This window comes from Xyrauchen texanus, chromosome 41 (genome assembly GCF_025860055.1).
Source record: "Xyrauchen texanus isolate HMW12.3.18 chromosome 41, RBS_HiC_50CHRs, whole genome shotgun sequence".
NCBI lineage: Eukaryota > Metazoa > Chordata > Actinopteri > Cypriniformes > Catostomidae > Xyrauchen > Xyrauchen texanus.
In genome coordinates this window covers 12,037,118-12,063,751 of record NC_068316.1, presented here as the reverse complement: position 1 = coordinate 12,063,751, position 26,634 = coordinate 12,037,118, and the positions used below count along the sequence as shown (strand labels likewise).

Genomic DNA, 26,634 nt, shown 5'->3' with positions numbered 1-26,634 from the left:
CAATTCAGAAAGTTGTGTCAAACAGAGAAAAACTTTTTTAATGCAAGTGCAATTTAATAAAAAATAAAGTCAACACATGGCTGTTGTTTACATTTATGCACTTGGCAGACGCTTTTATACAAAGTGACTTACAGAGCCCTTATTACAGGGACAATCCCCCCGGAGCAACCTGCAGTTAAGTGCCTTGCTCAAGGACACAATGGTGGTGGCTGTGGGGATTGAACCAACAACCTTCTGCTTAACGGTTTAGTGCTTTAGCCCACTACGCCACAACCACTCCTCCTGTCGTTGTGTCATGATCAGTCAAAGTATAGACCTTATTCACAGTAGTGCCACATTTAATTTTTTATTGGAATGAAAATTACACTGAAAAAGAAATATTTTGTGATGAAGTATATGTAGCAGAAAAGATAAAGTACTTTCTACTTTGTATAAGTTCAAGATTGAACTTGAAAATATTAAATACATTCTACATTTGTGCTCAATTTAAACATGTACAAATTAATGCGTAAACTAGCTTATAAGTAAATGTTATTTATGATTGTTTGTTATCTTTACAATGCGTCATTATGTATGAATCTTAAAGGGAAAACCTTGTCATGTTTATTTCCAAATTTGAGTAAATGTTATTTAACTTTTCGAAGCCGGTGTTGCCAGAATGCACCAGGCTTGAATAATTGATGAGCTTTGATAGTTCCACTGTTTGCAAGTTGATTTACACCAATTTATTGTTATGTTTGGTAACTTCTTGGTTTTTGAATTCTGAAGCCAATTTTCTACTCAGAATTACCTGGTTATGATTACAAATAAAATACAAATAAAAATCTGTTGATGGTTACTGTCATCGTGCTTTATGCAACAAGTGTCTGTGTGTGCAGCTCTGTGTATTCTTTCTATAGCCATTAAAGTAAGGTGATGTTGTCTAATAGACTACAAAGCATGCATTAAGCTTCCCTGTGGAAGGGACAAAATACCAGTACACTTATAAAAGGATGGCTTAATTCAGTGGTACTTTGTTTGACTAACATGTACAAAAAATGAGTATTGAAACAGAGTATTGCAAAGTAAACTCTACTTAAGGAGTTCTAATTTAAGCCATCAAGAATTGTCTGTACTGTAGGCTTTAGGCCTGCAGATTGTTATAACCCCTGTCATGTTTTCTCATGTATTTCTGTTGGATGTCTCTTCTGTTAAGCAGCTTTCCTCAGATGGAGCTTCATGGTTTATAATAGTCACTGTAAAGAGCAGAAACATCTGTAAAATTGATACAGTTAATTCAGATGAAGTGTCATCCACCATAGATTCATGGGCACAAACCTATGCTTGGTTGCATCTCTGTAGCCTCTGCATGGGTTTTACTTGATTGTGGCAAAGAAACTGTTTTAAAAGAAGAACGTATTGAGAAAACATTATCAAGATAAAATTTCCGAATAAATGTGTGTTTTTTGTTTTGTTTTTCTGATAATCCATACCTTTACATTTTACATATCCTATGACTGCTGCAACTGCAGTGACTACAAAACCTGTGATTACAGCTGCAAGAATCCACCACTGGGGGAAGCTCTTAGGCAGTCTTAAAGCTGGAGGTCAGAAACAAACACGTTTGTTAAGTGACATTTATTTATTTATTTATTTATTGCTAAATGATTAGCCCTGTATCTTAATCAACTCCCTAGCTCCCTATGTCGTGAATCAGTATATTGTGAACACAAATTCAGAAATACTGGTATAAGGGTACTGAAACACTGAACATTGGGACACTTATGACTAAATTATGAACCATTTAACAACTCAAATATTTAAAAGATTGTTCCACTTTCATGGTAATTATGAATGAAAGACATTACAAACAGCATCTCTTTTAAAGAGAAAACAAGGCTTGTACTTCAAAATGTTACACTAGTGCTCATCTTCTAATGACTTGAGAGACTTCAGAAGACCTGATGACATTTCCATAATTTTTAGGGAGTGAACAATTCAGTGCACTTGAATGATTTTGCAAATGAGACAGCCCTAAAAATGGCTGACTCCCTGATCAATGCCTTGACTGCTGAACTTGTAAACTATTGAGATGCACACTAGGCCTAGCCTACCCACAGTTCCCTATCGATTCAGTTCATGAGACATTGCTGAACACTTTGGAGAATTCCTTTTCCACAACCTAGTTGAACCTTTGTATCATAACGGCAATGTTATGATTTGCAATGGTGTTTGAGCCCCGCCATTTTAGGTGCGCATTTGCCCTATATAAGCGGGTGCTCACACACCATTTTTCAAGACCGACATATTCTCGTCTTGCCTCTCTTCGCCATTGACGGACACACATCAGCGGACGGGATTCCCTGCAGATGCATCAGGACGTTCTTCGAGGTAGAGCTGGAAGAAACCGAGGAAGATCTTGCATTGGCGCAAGCCCCACGATCCCCTCGATCCTCCCACGCAGCGTCTTTGCCAGTGCAGTATGCCTGTGACGACTTCCAGCCCTCTATGAATGAGCACAGTGTTGTCATAATCGGTGGGACTGACGATGATACCGATGCATGTCCCTGTCCCTGCACCTGTGATATTTGAGTTGAGCTCTGTTCATAATGATCACATACAAACAATTCTCTCTCCTATGTTTGCACGCTCATAAACCATACCTTAGTGTACTTATTAACTTTGGTTCGGGCCATTCTTGAGAATTTGCCTTGCTTCCCCATTTTACATACTGTGCACAACCGCTTTCCAATGGTGAGCTGTGTGCTATCACAATTAGTGTTAAATTTAAAGCACCTGCTATCCCGTTATGTGAATGTGTGGCAGGTGCTCACGGGCATGACAGATTGGGTGCTAAAAATGATAGAAAACGGGTATTTGATCCAATTTACATGCAGACAGTCTCGCTTCAACAACGTTTTGTCCTTGACTGTTTTGTCATGGACGTGTCTGTATTACATGCAGAAATTCACAATCTCATCGCAAAAGATGTGATAGAGGTTGTTCTGAGCTGCCACAGCCACAAAGGATTTTACAGCTTCTACCCTTTCTTTCTGAAGAAAAAGAGCGGGCTTTGGCTGATCCTAGATCTGAGATGCTTAAATCGTGTGCTGGCAAAACACCCATTCAAGATGTTAACTCAGAAACAGATGTTATCGCACATCCACCTATGGGACAGGTTTGCGTCAATAGATCTAAAGAACGTGTACTTTAATATCCGGATTGTACTGCTCCACAGGCTGTTCTTGAGATTTTGTGTTCGAAGTGATGACATATCAATTCAAAGTCCTTCCATTCGGATTATCTCTGCACCGTCCACATTCATGAAATGTGTCGATGTGGCACATTCTAAATTACATTGATGATTGGCTATTACTGGCCCAATCAGAGGCACTGCTATGTGAACACATGGACATTATACCATTTGAACAGCCTGGATGTCAATGTCAACTGGGAAAATAGCACAGTTTCCCCCAGCCAACAAATCTCCTTTTTGGGGGTTCGACTCGACTCCATGAGCATGCATGCACACCTCAAGAGCGAGAACGTCCAAACCATTCACCAGTGTCTGTCTAAATTCAAACTGGGAAAACATTTCCACTGAAGTTTTTTCAGAAAATGCTAGGTTTTATGGTGTCCATCATACCGTTCTGTCTTTTAAACATGAGACTTCTCCAGTGCTGGCTCAAACATCATGTACCGAGTCACGCTTGGTGTCAGGGGTGCATGTGTGTCACCGTGACTCGCAACTGCCTGGCTGCTCTAGCACCATGGACAGCTCCAAACCTTTATCAGCAGTGAGACTGGGCCAGATTTTCAGATGTAAAGTGGTGACCACGGATGCATCCAACATGGGTTGGGGCACACTGTGCAATGGATGCCTGGCTTTTGGCACTTAGACAGGTGGGAAACCAGCATGGCAAGTCGCTTGGAAATGCTAGCCATCTTCTTAGTGGTAAAAGATTTCCATTCCGACATAGTAAATCATCACGTTCTGATTTGTTCAGACAATATGTCAGTGGTAGCGCTCATAAATCGTGAGGGCTGCACTCAGTCGCTACCAATATTTAGCCTGGGGCAACGCCTTCACATGTGGAGTGTGCGCTATCTCCTTATCCTGCGTGACATAGGTCCCAGGCTTTTTGAACTGTGTAGCGGATATGCTGTCGTGCCAGGGGCAGATGGCTGATGAATGGAGTCTGCATCCTCAAACAGTTATGAGGATTTGGGGACTGTTCGGCAAAGCGAAGTCGACCTGTTTGCCACAGAGACAGCCTACTGCCCTCTTTGGTACTCCATGTCCTCCTTGACTCCTTGGCCCACAAGTGGCTGACAACAAACAAATATACATTTCCCCTGATATGTCTCCTCCACGCTGTCATCAGCAAAGTCAGAGATGACAAGGAAACCGCACCAAAATGGCCCAACCAACCATGGTTTCCAGAAATGATGGAGATATTAAGCTGCCCTCCATGGGAAATACCACTGAGGAGGGATCTGCTCTCACAAACGCAGGGCCAGAGCTGTGGAACCTATATCTATGGCCCCTGAACGAGTGTAACAAACAAGCCTGAATTGGCTCAGTCTGTGATAAACACCCTTTTGCAGGCTAAAGCACCATCTACAAGATGCACTCAAATGGGTTGGCAATACAGATGCACTGTCGGTTGACAGTTCACGTCTGGAATTCGGTCCCGGGCTTTTAAAACCCCAAATAAATGGCAATATGCCTAAGGTGCTTTCCACACCCTTAGGGCTCAGATAGTGCACCAGCAAGCTTTCTGTTCTCTGCCGTCTAATTTGGATGAGGAGCAGTTAGCGCATTTATTATGCCTGGTGGGGGCATTGCACACGCATGTGGAGTGCACTCGTCAGTTTAGACGGTCAGATCAGCTCTTAGTTTTTTATGGAAGACACACAAAAGACATGTTCACTTCCAAACAAAATCTCACTGTATTGTTCATGCGATCGCCCTAGCTTATGAATCACAGAGTGTGAAATGCCCTATTGGCGTGAAAGCACATTAAATTAGAGGCATGGCCTCTTCATGGGTATGGACAATACGTATATGGTATATTCCTACAGCACATATGCCTTGCAGCAGGATGGTCTTCGCAAAACACGTTTGCAAGGTTTTACAACCTAGACATGGCGTCCATCCCTTCACGAGTCCACTCTGTCTACAGAATTTACTATTCCAACTCCCCTTATCACGGGTGGGCTACATGTTATATTTTAATACAGTCGCCTGTGTAGGTCGCTACCCAATTTACTCCCACTAGAAGTCACAAGCACTTCCAATAAAAATAATAAAACCTCCCTCGCTTCCTCTGGTAAGAAGGGGTTAAATTATACTATGTATTATATGACTCGTACACATCCTCAGACTAAGATTAACTTCCTGTCTGGTTTTCACCATGTGGGGTTATTCATTTTCATATACACTAAAGCGATATCATACTAAGTCACCGCCCGACGTGCCTGTGAATAAAAATGTTGAAGGCTATATGGAGTTTATGATGGTGCATTTCAGAATATAATGAGCTCTCACCAGTCATTGGAGTGATGTTGAGCTTTGTACGGACTTCATGTTTGGTCTGGAAAGCAGACAGGATGCAGTTGTATGTGCCGGTGTTTTCCAGTCTCAGTGGGCTGCGTAGCTGTAGTGAACCGTCCCCATCACTGTGGGATGATAGTTGCAACTTTTCCTCCCACACACTGGAGCTCAGCTGTGTGAAACTATCATAGGTGAAGATGGTTGAGGACTTGTGTTCTTTGATGAAGGACCAAGTCAGTGTGAAGTTCTGCATGTTCCATGGGGCCTCGCAAGGGATGATAAGGTCCTGACCCTCAACACTGTATATTTCTGTCCAAATTTAAAGTTGAGAATTGTTTAAGCTGGTAATTAATTTAAAGTTAATGGTGATTTAAACAATTGAATTACCTGTCAATATTGGGGAGTAAAAAACTAAAAGTAGCGACACTATAACTTTAACAACATTTTCAGTAGAAGCTGTTCTTTTCCTCATGTGTAGCTTTGACAGATCTGATTTGTTTTAGTAAATCTGAATCGGATTGTTTGTATAATTCATTAAAATTAATAAAAAAAAAGAAGAATCAATTAAAGTAATATTCTGGGTTCAATACAAAGATCTTAGATAAGTTAAATCTACAGCATTTGTGGCGTAATATTAATTACCACAAAAACAAACAAACAAAAAAAATATCACAAATCTGGGTTCCAGTGAGGCACTTACAGATGAAGTGAATGGGGCCAATCTGTAAATGTTAAAATACTCACTGTTTCAAAATATAGCCAAAAGACATAAACAATATGCATGTTGACATGGTTTTAGTGTGATAAAATCACAACTCTAACCTTTTCTGTGTAGTCATATCCAATTTTACAACTTTGTTGCCATGACGATGTAGTCAAAAAACCCTAAAACAACTGTAAAAATTATGATTTAAACAGATTTACAACTAAAATATTACATGAGTTTTAACAGAAGAATTAATGTAAGTGGTTTTATAAAATGATAAGCTTCACATTTCTGCCCTTTTACCCTCGAAAAATTGGCTACATTCACTTATATTGTAAGTGCCTCATTGTAACTTTTTTTTTTTTAAGAAAAGGATGGACGAGATGAAATCATTATTTGTGGTAATTAACATTATGCCACAAATGTCGATTGAGCTTAACTTGTATTGAACATCGAATATTCCTTTAAGTCTTTGTTCTGCATTTGGCATCTTTTTAAAAAAACTAAATATTAATTAAACGCAGCTCTTTGTCACTACATTTTTGGCTCAGTTGCACTCTATTGTTTTATTTGTAATTAATATAAATGTATCTGTGAAGTGTGTAGGCCTAAAGCTGTCACCCTAATTAAAATGTACTTATTTTAAAAATGAGAAATGCTGTTCTCATTAAATTGTAAATCATATAATCTGAAGGTTTATAGTTATATGTTTACATAGTTTATCAAAAGAGTAGATTTACTGTAGTTTTACTACTTCATGAGTACCTGGTAGCTTGGCGAGCTACAGTTTTTTTTAAGTAGTTTTCTCAACCCTGCTGCCTGCATGTAATTGTTTAGTCTGTGAAACATGAATGGTGTTAATGTAGTTTCTGGTGATGCAATGCCATGTAATAATGATGATGAAATTCAGTGTAACTTGTCCAGACATTTATGAATTTACTCTGTGAGATAAAACCTTTCTCCTGCAGCGACGACCTCCATATCTGAGTCCTGTAGAATGATTGGACAAGGCAGATGTAGGTCAGATCATCTCGGTCTTTCAACTTCCTGAGCTTACTTTCAACTGAGTACAGGCCCTGTGTGTCAGCCACTTTGCGGGTGGAAGGTTGGAGGGTTTCTGGCAGAATGTCTGGCTCAGTGAACAAGGTTACACGGGGAGCAGGATAGACGTCTCGCGTTGAGCATTTAACTTCCTCGTAACCACTGAGACGTGTCGTTTCAAGGGTAACAGACTTGATAGTGGCTGGAATGACAAACAGGCATTTTTGTTGGAGTTGCTATGATTTTCAAATAATCTGCAATGACTGTCAAATTTTGTTTATTAACAACTTTTTAAAGTGGATATTACAGTGGCAAGAAAAGTTTGTGAACTCTTTGGAATTACCTGCATTTATGTATAAATCTGTCTTAAAATCTGGTTTGATCTTCATCTAAATTACAATAATCTGTACTGTTTAACTAATAACACACAAATTATTGTATTGTTCTTGTACATATCGAATACATCATTAGGTTAGGAAAAAGCATGTGAACTCTTAGGCTGATGACATCAACAAAATGGGTGCAAGGAGTTGGCAAACCTACCATCCAAAATGAGATTGGAGGTGTGGGTTAAAGCTATTTTGACTTATAAAAAGCACTCAAACATTTTGAGTTTGCTTTTCACAAAAAGCATCTGCTGATGTGGACCATGCCTCGCAAAAAAGGGATCCCAGAAGACCTACGATCAAGAATGGTTGCTTTGTATAAAGCTGGAAAGGGTTACAAAGTTATCACGAAGAGCTTAGATGTTCATCTGTCCACAATTAGATAGACTGTCTATAATTGAGCCGCTTTAGTACTATGGCTACTCTCCCTAGAAGTGGCCGTCCAGCCAATGTGACTCAAAGAGCACAATACATAATGCTCAATGAGGTAAGAATTATCCCTGGAGAGACAGCTAAAGACTTGATGTAATCATTGGAACTAGTTAACATCTCTTTTCTCGAGTCTATTATATGGAAAACATTAAACAGGCATGGTATCAATGGCAGTGTACCACCAAGGAAGCCACTGCTTTCCAACAAAAACATTGCTGGGCACCTGAAGTTTGCCAAAGACCACCATGACTTTCCCCAATGCTTCTGGAAAAATGTTTTGTGGACTGATGAAACTAAGGCTGAATTGTTTGGGAAGAACATGCAGCACCGTGTATGGTGTAAAAAGGATGCAGTAAGGCAATAACTTAAAATCTGAAGTAAATACACTACAGAATAGCTTAAAAAAAATAAGAAAATCCACCTTTTAGAGTTACCCAATCAGAGCCCAGAACTTCACCCAATAGAGATGATGTGGAATGACCTCAAGAGAGCCGTTCACACCAGACATCCTAAGAAAGTGTCTTCTGAATGTTGTGCAGGTCTAATCCACAGCTATTGTTTGAAGTTATTGCTGCCAAAGGAGGATTGACCAGTTATTAAATCAAAGGGTTCACTTACTTTTTCCACAGCACTGTGAATGTTTAATGGGATGTGTTCAATAAAAAAATTAAAGATTATAATTGTTAGTATGATGTTAGTTTAAGCGCATTGTGTTTGTCTATATTTGTGACTTTGATGAAGATGAGATTACATTTTAAGACCAATTAATGCAACCAGCTAATTCCAAAGGGTTCACATACTTTTCCTCGCCACTGTAGGTATGTTTGACAAATTAGATGGTCAGTATTGACTGTTCAATACTTTTTGGGGCCATTGAAGAATAACTGTGCAGTATTCTCTCTGTAAGTTGTGATAGCCCACCTTCAACTTTGACTATGAAGAAGTGCTCACTCTTCTCATTACCGCTGGTGACAAGGCACTTGTACTTCCCTCTATCTTTTGGCCCGCACTTCGGCACATGAAGAGAAGCATTACCAATGGAAGTCAAGTCAGTGAATAGTGATGTTCTGTCTTTGTAGATTTGGTCTGGCTGATCAATCAGGCCACTTCCTTGTTTATAACTGTGGATTTGAACATTCTGTCGGTACCAGTATATGATCTCATCTCCAACTGGTTCAAAGTGGCAGGGAAGGACACAGTCTTCTGAGAACATGCAGGTTATTTCAACATCTGAAGGTGCGATAAAGAGAATGCTCTAAGGTGTTACTTGTAATAGGATGTGTTTTTTTAAGCTTTGAGGGCATTTATTTGTCCTACAGCATAGGTGAACAAAATCACTCTGAATCATTTGAATTCATGAGGAAGTTAAATGTCAAATATTTCTCATCTTGTCTAAACTTCAAACTCAAAAGTAATATCTAAATCTGTTTTTTCTATTACAGGGCATAACCTGTTCTTTGGTGTTGAGTCAATCTCTGAGAACATCTTGAGATCTTAAAGTTGACATTGACAAATATTTGGGTCATAGGTCAAAAAGTATTGACAACAGGGCTGAAATGCTGGTTTCCCAGGTGACCGATAACCATCAGGCAATTAAACGGGTCAATGATTTGGGTGCTAGACATACTCAGAAAACAATTCACAACACCTTTAAGCTTGTCTTATTTGAATTCTGCACCAGTAATGCAAGGTAATAAAGACCTAATGTGTGCTGAATTAGTGCTCCAGCCTTTGCCTTAGGAAATGCAGCCACTTAAATGCTGCTTTTAAAAGTTTAAGTAATATAACCTAAGACAAAGATAGAGAAACTCACCCCATTGAATCCTTGTATTATAATCTTCTTGAACGTTTTTAATCTTTTAAAGTTCTTGATGAGAACAAATGAGGTGATGATTATTGCCCATTTACTGTCACTTTGTGTTCCTTTTAGTTGTTTTTCATACTGCAAACTCCTCTATTTCTCTTATCCAGTACTTTGACTCCAATGGACTCACTTTCGTGCATTTGAAATTAGTTCATAGCTTTTCTTAGACTCTGACTTGTTCACATAGACCAATAGATAATTGGAAATGTTGTTTAACAGAGGTGAAGTATTGTTTTCATCACTAGAGGATCTGTTTGTGAAGAATAAGGGAGACCAGTCTTACCTGGAGTTTTCCCATTTGTGTCATCCAGAATCCACATCAATAATAAGCAAGTCCAAAAATGTGCTCCTGTCATCTCTTGCTTCATTTTTTCTAAGACAGTAAACACACACAGACAGACACACACACACACACACACACACACACACACACACACACACACACACACACACACACACACACACACACACATATAGAGGATGAACTATAGAGAAAAGAGTACAAATCATTAAAGGCAAACTCTAGTTAATCTGTAAAACAAAATGGAAAAGCTCTGTTCAAACAATAATCAATGAATTGTCTCTGAAGTTCTGTTTAACACTGTTAATTATTAACCAAATAATTGCAACATTCACTCAAAAGCTAAAACGTCACAATAATTGACTGCTTTGGGAATTAGTTTCGCAGATGTTTGACTCAGAGAACATAGCCTCAGGTAAGATGACTAGACCTTTTTAAGAGAGGCACGTTTTGGTCCAACTGGCATTCTAACAGAATACAATTTTAACAAAAGCATAAATAATGCTTAAATAATACATTTTAAATGGCTCAGTGTCAGTCATATGGTCTCTCTAACATAGACAAAGTTAGCACAGTAATGTAATGTCATTATACTGTCTTGAATCCTAAGACACCTCTTATTTTGTTTTTTGTTGTGGTGGATATGATGCAAAAGGCAGACTCACGTGTGTCTGCTTTGACTGTGGAGGGAAGCCTCTCTTCTCTGACTGTGAATGGTGACTAGACTGACAAGTTTATTTTGGAATACACACTCCCATAGAATGAGTGTCACAGTGCCTGTTTCATGCATCACACACCTTCTTTGGAATGGGTGGAGTTTTAGAATATTTCTATTTAGTGTAAACACACCTTTTAACTTTAGTATAGACAGTGTCTTGCTGTCTATTCCTTACTATTAAAGTCTGATTACAAGTAAAATTATATATATACTGTGTGTATACATATATATATATATACACATTTAAATGTAAATTGTCAGCTTTATGCCAAGCTAAAATGCTATTTCTAGCCATTTTACATGCACATATTACCAGGTACAATCATACGTTGGATCATCATTTCTTTTTTTCTAGTAAGTCCTTTGATATTAGGGTAAAAATTGCATTCTTAATAATAATTTTTGTATTGTTTTCCTGTAAAATTATCAAAGAATCCTTAAAACAAGATCAGTTTGATTTATCTTGTTTTAGAAACAACTAAAGATATTTAGGTTTTTGAGAGAATGTATTTTACTATGTGTATTTTGTCTTACAGTACTGGCAGTTTTTATAGTCAAAACAAGTGAAAAAATCTACCAGTGCTGTAGAAGTAATCCAAAGTATTTAGAATACATTACTGACCTTGAGTAATCTAATGGAATATGTTACAAATTACATTTTACAGCATGTTTTCTGTAACCTGTAGTGGAATACATTTCAAAAGTAATCCTCCCAACCCTGTATGTATATACATATACACACTCACCTAAAGGATTATTAGGAACACCTGTTCAATTTCTCATTAATGCAATTATCTAATCAACCAATCACATGGCAGTTGCTTCAATGCATTTAGGGGTGTGGTCCTGGTCAAGACAATCTCCTGAACTCCAAACTGTAATTTTGAGCGTGGCATGGTTGTTGGTGCCAGATGGGCCGGTCTGAGTATTTCACGATCTGCTCAGTTACTGGGATTTTCACGCACAAACATTTCTAGGGTTTACAAAGAATGGTGTGAAAAGGGAAACATCCAGTATGCAGCAGTCCTGTGGGCGAAAATGCCTTGTTGATGCTAGAGGTCAGAGGAGAATGGGCCGACTGATTCAAGCTAATAGAAGAGCAACTTTGCCTGCAATAACCACTCGTTACAACCGAGGTATGCAGCAAAGCATTTGTGAAGCCACAACACGCACAACCTTGAGGCGGATGGGCTACAACAGCAGAAGACCCCACGGGTACCATTCATCTCCACTACAAATAGGAAAAAGAGGCTACAATTTGCAAGAGCTCACCAAAATTGGACAGTTGAAGACTGGAAAAATGTTGCCTGGTCTGATGAGTCTCGATTTCTGTTGAGACATTCAGATGGTAGAGTCAGAATTTGGCGTAAACAGAATGAGAACATGGATCCATCATGCCTTATTACCACTGTGCAGGCTGGTGGTGGTGGTGTAATGGTGTGGGGGATGTTTTCTTGGCACACTTTAGGCCCCTTAGTGCCAATTGGGCATCGTTTAAATGCCACGGCCTACCTGAGCATTGTTTCTGACCATGTCCATCCCTTTATGGCCACCATGTACCCATCCTCTGATGGCTACTTCCAGCAGGATAATGCACCATGTCACAAAGCTCGAATCATTTCAAATTGGTTTCTTGAACATGACAATGAGTTCACTGTACTAAAATGGCCCCCACAGTCACCAGATCTCAACCCAATAGAGCATCTTTGGGATGTGGTGGAACGGGAGCTTCGTGCCCTGGATGTGCATCCCACAAATCTCCATCAACTGCAAGATGCTATCCTATCGATATGGGCCAACATTTCTAAAGAATGCTTTCAGCACCTTGTTGAATCAATGCCACGTAGAATTAAGGCAGTTCTGAAGGGGAAAGGGGGTCAAACACAATATTAGTATGGTATTCCTAATAATCCTTTAGGTGAGTGTATATATATACACTCATGACCACTTTATTACACCTGTACTCCTACTTATTCATGTGATTATCTAATTTGCTAATCGTGTGGCAGCAGTGGAATGCATAAAATCATGCAGATATGTGTCAGGAGTTTCAATTAATGTTCACATCAACCATCAGAATGATGTAAAAATGTGATCTCAGTGATTTGAACATGATTGTTGGTACCAGATGGGCTGTTGATGAGAGAGGTAAATGGAGAATGGCCAGACTGATTCGAGCTGACAGAAAGGCTGTGGTAACTTAGATAACACGGTTACTCTGTATGAATTGTAGTGAGCAGAATAGCATCTCAGAATGAACAACACATCAAACCTTGAGGCAAATGAGCTACAACAGCTGAAGACCACATCAGGTTCCACTTCTGTCAGCCAAGAACAGAAAGCTCAGGGTGCAGTGGGCCGACCATCTGTCTACCTCAGTAGATATCGAGATTCATGAGACCAGGCTATGTATTTCCAGTCTTTAACAGTCCAGTTTTGGTGACCCTGTGCCTATTGGGGACTCAGCTTTCTGTTCTTGGCTGACAAAAGTAGAACCTGATGTGGTCTTCAGCTTTTGTTGCCCATCTGCTTCAAGGTTTGACATATTGTGCATTCTGAGATGCTATTCTGCTCACTACAATTCTACAGAGTTACCGAGTTATCTGAGTTACTATAGCCTTTCTGTCAGCTCGAACATGTCTGGCCATTCTCCATTGACCTCTCATTGACAGGGCATTTCCGTCTGCAGAACTGTCTCTCACAGGATTTTTTTGTTTTTGTTTTTGGCACCATTCTGAGTAAATTCTAGACTGTTGTGCGTTAAACTCCAAGGAGATCTGCAGTTACAGAAATACGCAAACCAGCTCGACTTTCACCAACAATCATGCCTCAAATCACTGAGATCACATTTCCCCCCATTCTGATGGTCAATGTGAACATTAAATGAAGCTCTTGACCTGTATTTGCCTGATTTTATGCATTGCACTGCTGCCACATGATTGGCTGATTAGATAATCACATGAATAAATAGGTATAAAGGTGTTCCTAATAAAGTGCCCCGTGATTGTGAGTGGGTGTATATGTATATATATGCAGGGTTGGGAGGGTTACTTTTGACCAGTAATGTATTCTAAATACTTTGGATTACTTCTTCAGCACTGGTAGATTTTTTACCTTGTTTTGACTATAAAAACTGCCAGTACAGTAAGACAAAATACACAAGGTAAAATACATTCTCTAAAAAAAACTAAATATCTTATGCAGTGTTGTTTCTAAAACAAGATAAATCAAATTTATCTTGTTTTAAGGATTTGTAGATATATTTATTTAAAATAATTACTATTTAGAATACGATTTTTGCCCTAAAGGTCTTACTAGAAAAAAATAATTTACGATCTAATGTGAATTTTCTTGATAAAATAATATGATCATGCTTGGTAACATGTGCATGTAAAATGGCAGGAAATAGCATTTTAGCTTAGCATAAAGCTGACAATTTACACAAGATATATATCTATTTCTTCTGCTCCAAACTTACTTCAAACTTACTTCTCTGTCTGCTCACTGCTGTTCAAATTCACTTAGGATCACATCATATATATGTATAAATGTTTTCCATGTTAAAGGACTAAATATTAAATGAAACAAATGACAATAAAATGCAAACAGCACCAATTCTCCTAGGTACACCTGGACACTTTTCTTGGTTTTTGGCAGATAGGATGTTCCAAGCTTCTTGGAGAATTCACCACAGTTCTTCTAACTATTTCGACTGTCTAAATTGCTTCTGTCTCTTCATGTAATCCCAGACTGTCACGATGTTCAGTGGGCTTCTCTAAAGGGGCAATGCCATCACTTGCAGAGCACCCTGTTCTTCTATTCTAATCTTTTCTTTTTGCAAATGTAATGTTTGGGAGTCTAAAATGTATTTTTCCTTTTGACACACTAAAGCTGAAAATATAAATAACCATTTTAAGACAAATGCTTTTGTGAATCTTAAGTGCCTAAAACTTTTGCACAGTACTGTATAAATATATATAATTGAGTTGTTTTTTTAATGTATTTATTTGGTTCTTGAAAGATTTGACTGGCAGATATACAGTATACTGTATGTGATGATGTATCTTGTCTCTGGCGCTGATCAGACCGTAATCCGCCAGATTAGGGAATGCACTGGGATTACTGGACCCAGGGAGACAGTGATTGGTTTATGATTTTCTATCTACATATCTTTTCATCATATGATCTTTCTCCCCCTCCACCCAACCCAACCCCATCCTCCCACTCCACTCACTTGACCCTTCAGTAATGTAATTGATTGTGTTAATGTGATTTGATTGCCCATGAGCGTTTTATAATAATAACTAATGATGGAATCTGCCTGAAAATGGAACAGGACATCAGGTGATGACAGAGCTAAAAATGCCCTGTCAATCTGTGACAATTTTTTAGCCCTGACTTATGCCATAAAATATTCAATTGCATGACAAAATTCTTTTGCAAAACATAAAATTCAACTAACTATAATTTAAAACTTAAATTTGCTTCCTTAGTTGAATTCAAATAGGTGCTAATGTTACAACTTGCAGTTCTGTTTTTTTTAACCACTTTGAATTTTATTACACATAAAAAAGTTTCAAACGCTGAAAAATGATTTTGACTTAATCAGATGTTTGAAGTTTCTTGAATGGATGACAACAAATATGCAATTATAACATAATGATAAAATATTTTTTTAACAGTGTAATGTTGATCCCTTGGCATGATATTTATTCTCATATGTCTAATTTGATATAATTTACAAAACACCTGTTATGCCCAAGCGGTTGTAATGTTCCTTTAGCTCAACTATTTAAGCATAGCACTAGCATCGCCAAGGTCATGAGTTGGATTCACAGCGAATGCATGGACTGAGAAAATGTATACCCTGAATGCACCGTGAGTCTCTTTGGATGAAAGCATCTGTCAAATGCATAAACTGAAATGTTATAATATTCTCGAAATAAGGTGAACGAGAGGACACGGACAGGATTACATCACCTTATGTCCATAAAATATATCACGGTGACCTTTATGTTCATCTTATTTTCTTTGAGTTTTTTAGATGTTCCACTTTCAGAATCCAAACTTTCCTCATCAGGTGTATGGTTGTGGGTTTGGCCAGTGGACAGGTATGAAGTGTTTATCTTCTCTAAATAGACATAGCACAAAGCTCCTGCTCTGTGGAAATCCTGATTAGAGGTGGTCCCAGCCCGCTGTGTAGGTTAGTTTAGATGGAAAGATTTTACTAGCAACAGATAAGAGGATTTGAGAGGAATTAATGTCATTCTTTTATTACTGTAAGAATAAATTCCTAACGATTTATGTTTGGGTGACAAAGCAGAGCATCAGAGCATGTGGATGGTAAGGGATGTGTTCTGAGCTCATCAAACACAACCTGACGGGTTAAAAAAGCCCTCACTTACATGCACACAATTGGAATAGGAAGCTGAATTATGCAGTGACTGACTGAGGATATATGCTCTAAGATGCTCAGATATGCACAATATAAGATTTGTGATAATATAAGATTCAAGATTTATGATTAGGTTCGGAGACACCAACGTGTGAAGATCTACAGGGGTCAAAAGGATTGCCGTGCCGTTTCCCAACGCCCTCTCAACTGAGGTGTGCTGGGGATGGCCAGGACTCAGGAGCAGTCCTGTATTGGCCCCATGGAAGATTTCTGGACTACTGTTGCAGGACACAGAGACCCAGAGAAAGAGAGACAGGTGTTTCATATTCCAGCCAGGCCATGAAGCTGGTCTTGCTGATCCTCAGGTTGCTGTGCCTCGCCTGCCTCTGGCCTGAAACCTTGTTAAACAGCCGCTACCCTGACCGTAAGAAGAACAAGGATGTTTACTTGGTTGAGCATGCCAAACACAAATTCAGAGGGTGAGATATTTTTTATAAACAAATATTTAGATGAAAACATTTGTGCTTTATATTGTGTCTGTCAGTATCTGCCAGAGTTTTCGGGTATAGATGGAAGCAGCAGGGGTTTTGATAATGCAGAAAACATTTGGAATATTTCAGATTTTATTTATTTATTTTTGTGTGAAATGTGTTTTTAGATACAAAGATTGGTTTATACTGACATTACATAGACATTGAATTTTCTAATGCAGACATTTTTATGGATTCCTCTGTAATTACCTTAAAGGCTGTTCTCTGTTTTAGAACATTTAGTTTGAATTTGAATTGTTTCAAAAGTATATCCACTCTGATTTGAGTTATTTTATTTTAAAGTCTAAATCATTTTTGTGGTAATCACCATTATGCTACAAATTATGTCAATTGAGCTTAACTTGTATTGAACCAGGAATATTCCTTTAATGTAAATGTAATGTTCTGAAACACTTTAAATGAAACATACTACATTTGCAGAGACAGGGCCATCAGACCAAACTCAAATTAAGAGGGTGAGACATTTGGGGGATATTAACAGACATTTTAAATGAACACTTAAGCTTATTTGTGCATTCTATATTATGTTTGATGGAATGGTAAATTAAACTATTTTGCACTGTTTCGTCTTCACTAAATTTGGAAATATTTTATGTTTTCAGTTGTAATTAACCTAATATAGCATGGTGTAGAGGGCTGGAAATTATATCCAAAAAAGAAAATACCCCCCTTTTAATTTTATTCTTGTATTGTTTATTACCGTTTTAAACTAACAAAGTTCAGTTGTTCAATTAAAACATTTAGGATGTATTAAGAGAGGTATGGGTTGAATTAAGAGGTTTGAGTGTAAATTGTTATGGTCTCCTGTAGAGGGCGCTTTGCGCTGGAGTATAAGGGGTGTTGCATGAGCTGGCCAGATTCAATTAAACGCTGTCAGAACTTGCACCCACTTATCGTTTTATGATATTTCTCTCTCTTTCTACAGTTCACTATTCAACTTAAAATTATCCACTCGCGCCACCCTGGCCTGAGGTGGATAACAATGGCATGACTATTACATAATCATTTTCCTAGTTTGTCATCAGCCAGCATGTTTCAGTCTGTGAACAGATGGGCAGTAATTAGATAGGAGTAAATAGAGAGTTTAATTAGAGTGAAGGACACCCAAGCAATGTTTTGAAGGGTTTATGTGTCATATGTGTGATAACATGTGGTTTGCCTGGAAAACAGGGTTTCGTTGGCAGATTTCTTTCTCCATGTGCCTGTCAACAAGCAATAAAATGTACTTTGATATTTATTGTCTATTATTATTACAAGTTGCATAAGCTCTGTACGTTATCGTCATTCTGTAAATTGTGGTTTAATTTTGTTGTGGGTGGTTATAGGTTAACAAAATATGAGTCAGAAACAGCCTCAGGAGTTCCCATATTCAGTTTTAAGGGATAGTTCACCAAAAAAAAATCTAAAATCTCAAATTTACTCAAACTCATGCCATCCCAGATGTGTATAACTTTCTTACTTCTACTGAACACAAATAAAGATTTTTAGGAGAATATCTTTTAAAAATCTCCATACAATGCAAGTGAATGGTGATCAGAACTTTGAAGCACCATAAAGTACATAAAGGCAGCACAAAGGCAATCTGTACAACTTTAGTGGTTAAATCCATGTCTTCGGAAGTGATATTATAGGAGTGGGTGAGAAATAGACTCTCTTTTTTACTATAGTTGTTCCTTCCTGCCCTGTAGGTGGTGATATGCACTAAGAATGCGAATCACCAAAAACAAAAGAAGAAGAACTCTTAGGAGAGAAGAGAGTGAAAGTGAAAATGGAGATTTATAGTAAAACAGAATATTGACCTGTTTCTCACCCACCCCAATCAAATTACTTCTGAAAGTATTGATTACTTTTAGGCTACCTTTATATGTTTTTTTTAGCTTTAAAGTTCTGGTCAACATTCACTTGCATTGTACGGACCTACAGAGCCGAGATATTCTTCTAAAAATCTTTGTTTGAGTTCAGCAGAAGAAAGAAAGTCATACACATCTGGCATGGAATGAGTGTGAGTTGATGAGAGAATTTTCCTTTTTGGCTGAATAATCCCTTTAATTCATTCTGTAATTATAACCGTTGTGACACCCTCATCTGGTTTGTCCTGTTATTGCACAGAATGGGGAGCAACCAAACTGCCATATGTGCCACTAAAATAACCCCTTCAGTGTTTTCTAAAAAAACATTTTTAGTGTCAGTAATTAGAACTTTGAGATTATGTGGACATTACATTTTTTATTGTCATTTCTCTGTTCTGTGGTCAATTTAGATGTAATTATATGTGATGTTTTAACCCTACATAACATCTCATTTAGACAAACCACAATATGCGTGCTTGTTTGCGGAGACACTAACTTTGCCTGCATACCTCCTCTCACACACACCCTTTATTGTATTGTGATGAATGGTATGGTTTGCCGCAATTTCCCAGTGTATGTTACAGCCATTTATTTGTATAATATATATGCTCTTTTTTTTCTGTGTTTTGTGGTAAGATTTGCTGGTTATAGAATTAATTCGCACTTGCCTTTATCAGTGTATGTTATTGGTTGTGTTTTATTGGTTAAAACTACATATTTCTGTAATTAGTTTGAGGTTTAATGCTGTATATTCACTTGATTGTGCTAATAACGTTGCCATTTCATGAGAACAGACTAATTGACAGCTCATCACAGTACTGTATGTTTGGTGTTTCAATTAAAATGCACAGAAGCAAAGGATATGTTGGGGGAAACTGAGTATGTTTATGACCAACTTTCACTTGTTACCTCAGTGTTTTTTGTGGCATGATTCACACCTCGCCTCTCAGGGTAGGGAGGAAGGCTTGCTCTGTTGGCTTCTGGAACCACTTCAAACTGTAGTTCATTTTCACAACCTGGCACACACGACCGCTGCTGTGCCACAAGCTGCTTTTAATAAATCATTCCGCTAATGAATGAGTAATTATTTGCATTATACAAATTCTAGAGCACCAAAGCAGATGTGTAGGGTTATGGTCTGACATGGAAACAGCCTTATGTGGCCTCTGATCAAAACATCCAACAGTTTTATTTCTCTGTAATGACACTGATGTGCAGTAATGACCTGCACATGGGAATTCTGCTTGTATTTCACACAGATGGTCCTGACATTACAGAGCCATCTGATGACAAAATGACTGGAAATAACTGCATGTTGCATGTGTGTCTGTGTGTTTTAATCTAGTAATGGCATATACTTGATGGCATGACCTTCATTCTTTCCTTCTTTGTCTCATTCATTTAGACGGATTGACTACAAATTAAAGAAAAAAGACAGCACCAAGTCCCTTCTCATCAAAAGTGAACAGCTACTAAAAATCGAAGATTGTGACTTTGCCATGAGGCCTGGATTTGGAGGTCAGGATACCCTCCAGTTAAATTATTTCCTCCAAAAACATTTTATTTAAATTAGGAAAATCACTAATTAATGGCATTATATGGTATTTTTAATAAACCTGTAAAGATGGGATGTACTGTAACATTTCTATGTGTCAGAGGGTAGAGCGAGGCGGGCGCTACCATCTCTGTCCCTGGGGAAAATGACAGAGGTGACTGTGAAATTGTTGAAGTGGACCTTTTGTAAATTCAAACATGACCCAGATTGTGCAAAACTCAAATGAGATACTGGGTGTTGGAGACACAGATGTGCTTTGGTGGACAGTAATCTGGAGTACATCCCAGGACTGTTAAAGGGATAGTTCACCCAAAAATGAAAATTCTCTCTTCAATTACTCGCCCTCATGCAATCTTATATGTAAGGGTACAAACAAGGATGTGCGTGTCACATATAGACATGTGTATGTATAGACACACGTACATAAACTGTTCACCACACATCATACAGTATGTACACCAACATGTTGATCTGCTTTCAAACACATACAGTACATGCATATATCAGAGAATGTTCATTGCTAATGTTACTTAAACCTTACCTCTCTTTTGGAATTGAAACATAAACCGTCATGTTACAGTTGTAACCTCCATTTCCCGATAGAAGGAACGAGACGTTGTGTCGATTGTAGTGACACAAGGGGTCTCTTCTGAGAGCCTTGTGTACCTCTGAACTTGAGAAAAGGCCAATGTCAAGTTGGCAGACAGAAATTGCATGCCCCGCCCCCGGACATACGGGTATAAAGGGAGTGGGCGAGCGAATGCCAGACAGGTTTTCACTGAGGAGCCGAGAATACGGTTACAGCACATTACAGTGGTAGGGATAGTGACGTGGCAAGGGAAACACAATGTCTCGTTCCTTCCATCGGGGAACGGAGGTTACAACAGTAACCATGACACTCACTCGACGTTGTGTCGATTGTAGTGAAACAAGGGGTCCCACTTCAAAACACCATGCACTACCCGTGTTACGTGACTGCCGAGCCATGTTATTGCTCTTTTATGAGTGGAAACTTGAACTCTTTTAGAGGAAATAAACTCTTTTTGGAGGGGAAACACTCTTTCTGCAATGAAAGCGCTGTCCAAGCACCCAGGGGTGTGGACTGCACAGCGTGCAGTGAGGCGAAAGCCGCTGGAATGCGCCATAGATCCAACAGCAGTTACCAGTAGAGGTGAGTGGAACAGTGGTGAACTCAGCTTTGCTGTTGCACAACCGCTTGGCTCCGAACAAAAAAATCTGTCTGACATTCGCTTGCCCACTTCCTTTTATACCCGTATGTCTGGGGGCGGGGCTTGCAAATTCTGTCTGCCAACTTGACATTGGCCTTTTCTCAAGTTCAGAGGTACGCAAGGCTCTCAGAAGAGACCCCTTGTGTCACTACAATCGACACAACGTTGAGTGAGTGACAGAAGGGGAACAGTGTTAAACAACATTGCAGTAGCTTTTGTTGAATGCAGATTATTACCCATAGTTGCATTTGCAATACAAATAAAAATGGAATATTCTGAGAAAGAGAAAGAAACGATACAGCCTCGATGATGTATGCGGCAAACAAATGCGACCTCTGGAGGACGCATCCTTCCAAACACAGTCACACTGTGTAGTGGCAAATACATACAGTACATACTGTAAATGCAATCATTGTATTTGTTCCATTCAACCAGCAGGGTGGCGCTTTAATCTGACAGTGTTTAAACTGTAAAATAGGAAACAAGAGGGCGAAGAAGAGAAGTTAATTAGAAAAGATTGTTGTTTATTGGCATCTAGGATATCTTGGTTGAAGCAGAATCCAGTAAGAAGGTGTAGAGCTGGAATTGGACTTTAAATGGTGTCCTTCAGTACATCACTGTTAATTAATGATGGGACAAATAGGATTAGAGGAAACTGTTTGATCTCCATATGCTCTCTCCATAGGGACAGTGAGGCTTCATTTCAAAGGCATTGCTGTTATCCTGAACGTAATGCAAGTGTTTTTCTGCTCTGCAGGTTCTGCCATACCTGTGGGCATTGATGTACAGGTGGAGAGCATAGATAGCATCTCTGAAGTTAATATGGTAAAATATATTATTCAAAATAGCATTCTCAAACTCTAATGCATCACGTTTGTCTTTACAGAAAAGTACTGTGGTCATACCATGGTACAATGATGATATCAGGTGGCAATACCATGCTGCTTTGATATATCTTTGATATACAGATATGGTACTATATGATTACCACATAATTTACTTGTACTCCAAGGTACTTTTACTATCATGGCAGTGTCCAAAAAATATGGTATTATGATATTACCATCTCCAAAAAACATGGTCAGTAAACACTAAAGGTCTCTCTCAGGACTTCACAATGACCCTGTACCTGAGGCATTATTGGAAGGATGAACGGTTGGCTTTTCCCTCAAGTAACAATCTCAGCCGAACATTTGATGGCCGGCTGTTGAACAAGATCTGGAAGCCAGATGTGTTCTTCGTCCATTCCAAACGCTCCTTCATCCATGACACCACCATGGAGAACATCATGCTGAGGGTTTACCCTGATGGCAACATCCTCTACAGCGTCAGGTACTCGCTTCTTACTCTGTTGACCTGTGTACAGTTTTCATGCATGTAAGATGTACATATGTAAAGCCCAAAGTACAGTGTACTTCAGTTTTTAGGCAGTACTCTAGCATATTACGACACTTGAAAGCTATAGCCTTTCAAAGTATTCTCCATTTGAACGTGCGCATATACACAGGCGGTCAGACTGCAATGCGGTACTGGACAATTTCTCTTCAGGAGTTACGACCCACAAAGATGTCTTTATGGTCTTTCAAACTCAAGTTAGGTACAGTATATCCTGACCTGCTCACACATGCACTCTTGATGTGCACATCCACTATTGTTGTGTTAGCTCCTAACCTAACCCTGTCTCTAACCCTAACCGTGTGTGGAAGTCACATTCTCTTTTGGAGTTTGCACAACCCCTTTTTGAAATAACCTCACCCCCTTCTGGAGTAACTCAGTGCTTTTTTTGAGATTCCACCTCCATTTGGAGATCTCTGGCCTGCAGCTATGCCAAGTTGGGCACATGAGCAGACTATGCATACACTGCAGAGTATATAAGGTTTAGAAAGTAGGTCTCATGTGTACAGTGATTGCATATTCTGCATATGACACATTTTATGTCACTCTCCATGTACGCATACTCTAGCGTACGTGTACAAATTATTTGGGCTTAACTGCATGTTGTGACTGGTGTAATGTTTTAATAATTGAATGTTGATTCTGTTGTAGGATTACAGTTACTGCTTTGTGCTCAATGGACTTCAGTAGATTTCCTCTGGACACTCAGAACTGTTCCCTGGAACTGGAGAGCTGTGCGTGTCCACCTTAGAAACACAATTGTCAGTTCTTGTGTAATTGTTTGTTGACCCCACCCAGATTGCGTTTTGGTTTATTTCAGAATCCATGTTTGTTTTCTGTTTGGGTAAATGTGGCACTGATTTTGGAATTGTGAATCATTAAAAGTGAAGTGTGTTATTTCTTAGACAGTAAAATAATTTATCCTATCCTGCTTAAAGTTACTAAATTATCAAAAATTACAATTATCACATTATTTACTCACCCTAATGCCATTTCAGATGTGTATGACTTTATTTCGTCCTCCAAACACAAATTAAGATTTTTTAGAAGAGTATTTCAGATCTGCAGGTCCTCACAATTCAAGTGAATGGGTCTGAATCTCAAAAAAGCACATACATGCAGCATAAAAGTAATCCATATGACTCCAGTGGTTAAATCTATATCTTCAGAAGCGATATGACAGGTGTGGGAGAGAAAAATATCAATATTTAAATCCTTTTTTACTATAAATGTTCCTTCCTGCCCAATAGGTGGCGATATGAAAGAAGAATATGAATCGGCAAAAACAAAAGTTGAAAAGTAAAAAGTGAAGCTAAGATTGATAGTAAAAAAAAAAAGGACTTAAATATTGATCTGTTTCTCACCCACACTTATATCACTTCTGAAGATATGGATTTAACCACTGGAGTCTTACGGATTATTTTTATGCTACCATTATATGCATTTTGAAGCTTCAAATTTTGGTACCCATTCACTTACATTGTATGGGCCAACAGAGCTGAGATTTTCTTCTAAAAATCTTTATTTATGTTCAGCAGAAGAAAGAAAGTCATACACATCTGGCATGAGGTTGAGTAAATGATGAGAGAATTTTTGGGTGAACTATCCCTTTAATATGCAGATTCATAATATTCAAAGGTTGGTTCCCACCCAAACATTTCAAATGTGTTTTTTTTGTACAATGAAAAGATTGCTCTGTTTGCTTGAGCATCTTGACCAGCCCGACACAGCAAAATTGGCTCAAACAATAGCGTGAGTTTGTGGTGGGACTATCTGAATGGTCGACCACTGGCAGATAAGGGGGAGTGTTTGGGATACATGTTTGAAAAACAATATTATTTTTGCTATTCTGTTTGCTGATGCTATGTAGCTTCAGAGAAATTGCACATTTACCTTTAATGAAACAGAGCCATAACAACACACTTCATATTATCCACATATTTAAACATGAATTAAACAGACACATTCTTCATCTTTATTTTATGGTCCCCTCTCTTTTGTCTCATTCAGATGCATATAACGAGAACGACCTCATGTTGTACTGGAAAAATGGCAATGATTCTTTAAGAACAGAAGAGATCGCCCTCTCTCAGTTCTTCATTGAGGAGTTCCAACCCTCCCATGGTCTTGCTTTGTACAGTAGTACAGGTACAGCATGATTTTATTCTCTCTTTCTCCTTCTGTGTATTCTGGCTATAACTTATCTCTTTGTCATATGTGTTAACACCTAGCTAGCAGGTAATTGAATAATTACTGTCTTTATATATTTTTCTGTCAGGCTGGTACAACAGGCTGTATATCAACTTTATCCTCAGAAGACACATATTCTTCTTCATGCTGCAAACATATTTTCCCACAATGTTAATGGTGGTGCTATCCTGGGTGTCTTTTTGGATTGACAGGCGGGCAGTACCAGCCCGTGTCTCACTTGGTAAGTCTATAATATCGAGTCTTGAGATTCGATTTTACATTTCAGACTGGTAGAAATCATCATCTCAAAAAGTAGCTCTCGGTCACTTCTGCAGGGTCTACACAGTCTATGCTAATGACTTTGAGCCTTGTTGGACTATAGCCCAGTATAGTGGAGGTTGTACAGAGCTTGGAGACTCTTAGTTGCTATTTTGTTTTTTCTCAAGACGAAATGAAACAAGCCACAGAACAAGATATAGCCAAATACGACATGTTCTTAGACATATCCAATGTTGTTCCGATTAAACAGCCCAATACCTAAAAGCAGTACCTAACCCTATTACTAACCCTGACCCTAATATCAAAGGGCAATTAATGGTTGAAAGCATAGAAAATGTATGTGTCTATATATGTGTTCAATATAGGCATCACTACAGTGCTGACAATGTCCACCATAATTACGGGAGTGTCAGCGTCCATGCCTCAGGTGTCATATGTGAAAGCAGTGGACATCTACTTGTGGACCAGCTTCCTGTTCGTGTTTCTTTCCGTCATTGAGTATGCAGCTGTCAACTACTTTACCACCAAGGAGGAGATGAAGAAACTCAAGCAATTGAAGGTCAGTTCTGAAGTCCTGAGGTCCACAGTTCATCAATTGTTTTATTATAGATTCTCTGCATATGCCCTTTTATAAATTAAGAGATAAAACAGCAAGAAAATATTGAGCGTTCTCCTTCACATTTTGCCACTTGTTGGTTGAATATTGTAATGGCTCATTAAACAATTTAATTTGGGGATTTTGAATTCCCGGTTTTCAAAATGTGTGTTTGCACTGTGCATAGGACATACAGTATTGTGCTTCAAAAACCCATTACATGCAAAACAATATATCTTACATGCTTCCAAAAGAAAAACAAAACAGTGAATTATTTCTTTCTCTTACAGCTCTCAGAATATGATGCCTCTCAAGCCATGGCCTTTGATGGCTGTTTCCACGATACAGATATAGAGCTCAGCTCATTTCCTCCACTGTCCGATAAAAACACGGACCCATGCATGTCCTCCCTGAACTCTACAATGACCGACCTCCCTCCAGTGAAGGGTACGCGCCTCCGTCGGCGACGTTCTATCCGCCAAAGTGTAAACCATATCATAACCAATAGTTACAAGATTGACTCCTACTCCAGAATATTCTTTCCTTTGGCATACTTTCTCTTCAATATCATCTACTGGAGCATCTACTCATGATTGAGAGAGAACAGCCTA

At 38.6% G+C, this 26,634-nt stretch overlaps 2 protein-coding genes across 5 annotated transcripts; one reads left to right on the top strand and one right to left on the bottom strand.

Moving 5' to 3' along the window:
- Positions 1-33: 33 nt before the first annotated feature.
- hhla2b.1 (HERV-H LTR-associating 2b, tandem duplicate 1) lies at positions 34-11,018 on the bottom strand. 4 transcript variants are annotated; one of them, XM_052114300.1, is made up of 9 exons: positions 10,932-11,018; positions 10,249-10,338; positions 9,023-9,331; positions 7,183-7,485; positions 5,531-5,845; positions 2,300-2,485; positions 1,473-1,580; positions 1,318-1,377; positions 34-1,235 (listed from the first exon to the last, which is right to left on the bottom strand). In XM_052114300.1, exons 2-9 carry the CDS (start codon positions 10,331-10,333, stop codon positions 1,162-1,164), a joined length of 1,440 nt encoding a protein of 479 aa, XP_051970260.1. In that variant the 5' UTR covers positions 10,334-10,338; positions 10,932-11,018; the 3' UTR covers positions 34-1,161. The 4 variants fall into 4 exon arrangements, with proteins under 4 accessions (XP_051970260.1, XP_051970261.1, XP_051970262.1 ...); XM_052114301.1 differs by having other exon boundaries at positions 7,198-7,485; XM_052114302.1 differs by lacking the exon at positions 2,300-2,485.
- Positions 11,019-15,263: 4,245 nt separating this feature from the next.
- LOC127634453 (gamma-aminobutyric acid receptor subunit rho-3) lies at positions 15,264-26,623 on the top strand. Its single transcript, XM_052114027.1, has 9 exons — positions 15,264-16,858; positions 20,186-20,298; positions 22,322-22,389; positions 22,673-22,896; positions 23,611-23,693; positions 24,970-25,107; positions 25,238-25,390; positions 25,794-25,987; positions 26,314-26,623. The coding sequence occupies exons 1-9, from the start codon at positions 16,719-16,721 to the stop codon at positions 26,614-26,616; spliced, it is 1,416 nt and encodes a 471-aa protein (XP_051969987.1). The 5' UTR covers positions 15,264-16,718; the 3' UTR covers positions 26,617-26,623.
- Positions 26,624-26,634: the final 11 nt, after the last annotated feature.

Coding starts and splice junctions, on each gene's coding strand:
- LOC127634453 (XM_052114027.1), top strand. CDS start 16,719: ATGAAGCTGGTCTTGCTGATCCTCAGGTTGCTGTGCCTCGCCTGCCTC. Junction 22,897..23,610: donor AACATCCTCTACAGCGTCAG/GTACTCGCTTCT, acceptor ATTCTGTTGTAG/GATTACAGTTACTGCTTTGT. Junction 25,391..25,793: donor ACCAGCCCGTGTCTCACTTG/GTAAGTCTATAA, acceptor TGTTCAATATAG/GCATCACTACAGTGCTGACA.
- hhla2b.1 (XM_052114300.1), bottom strand. CDS start 10,333: ATGAAGCAAGAGATGACAGGAGCACATTTTTGGACTTGCTTATTATTG. Junction 7,486..9,022: donor CTTCATAGTCAAAGTTGAAG/GTGGGCTATCAC, acceptor TTGTCATTCCAG/CCACTATCAAGTCTGTTACC. Junction 1,378..1,472: donor AGGATATGTAAAATGTAAAG/GTATGGATTATC, acceptor CTTTTAAAACAG/TTTCTTTGCCACAATCAAGT.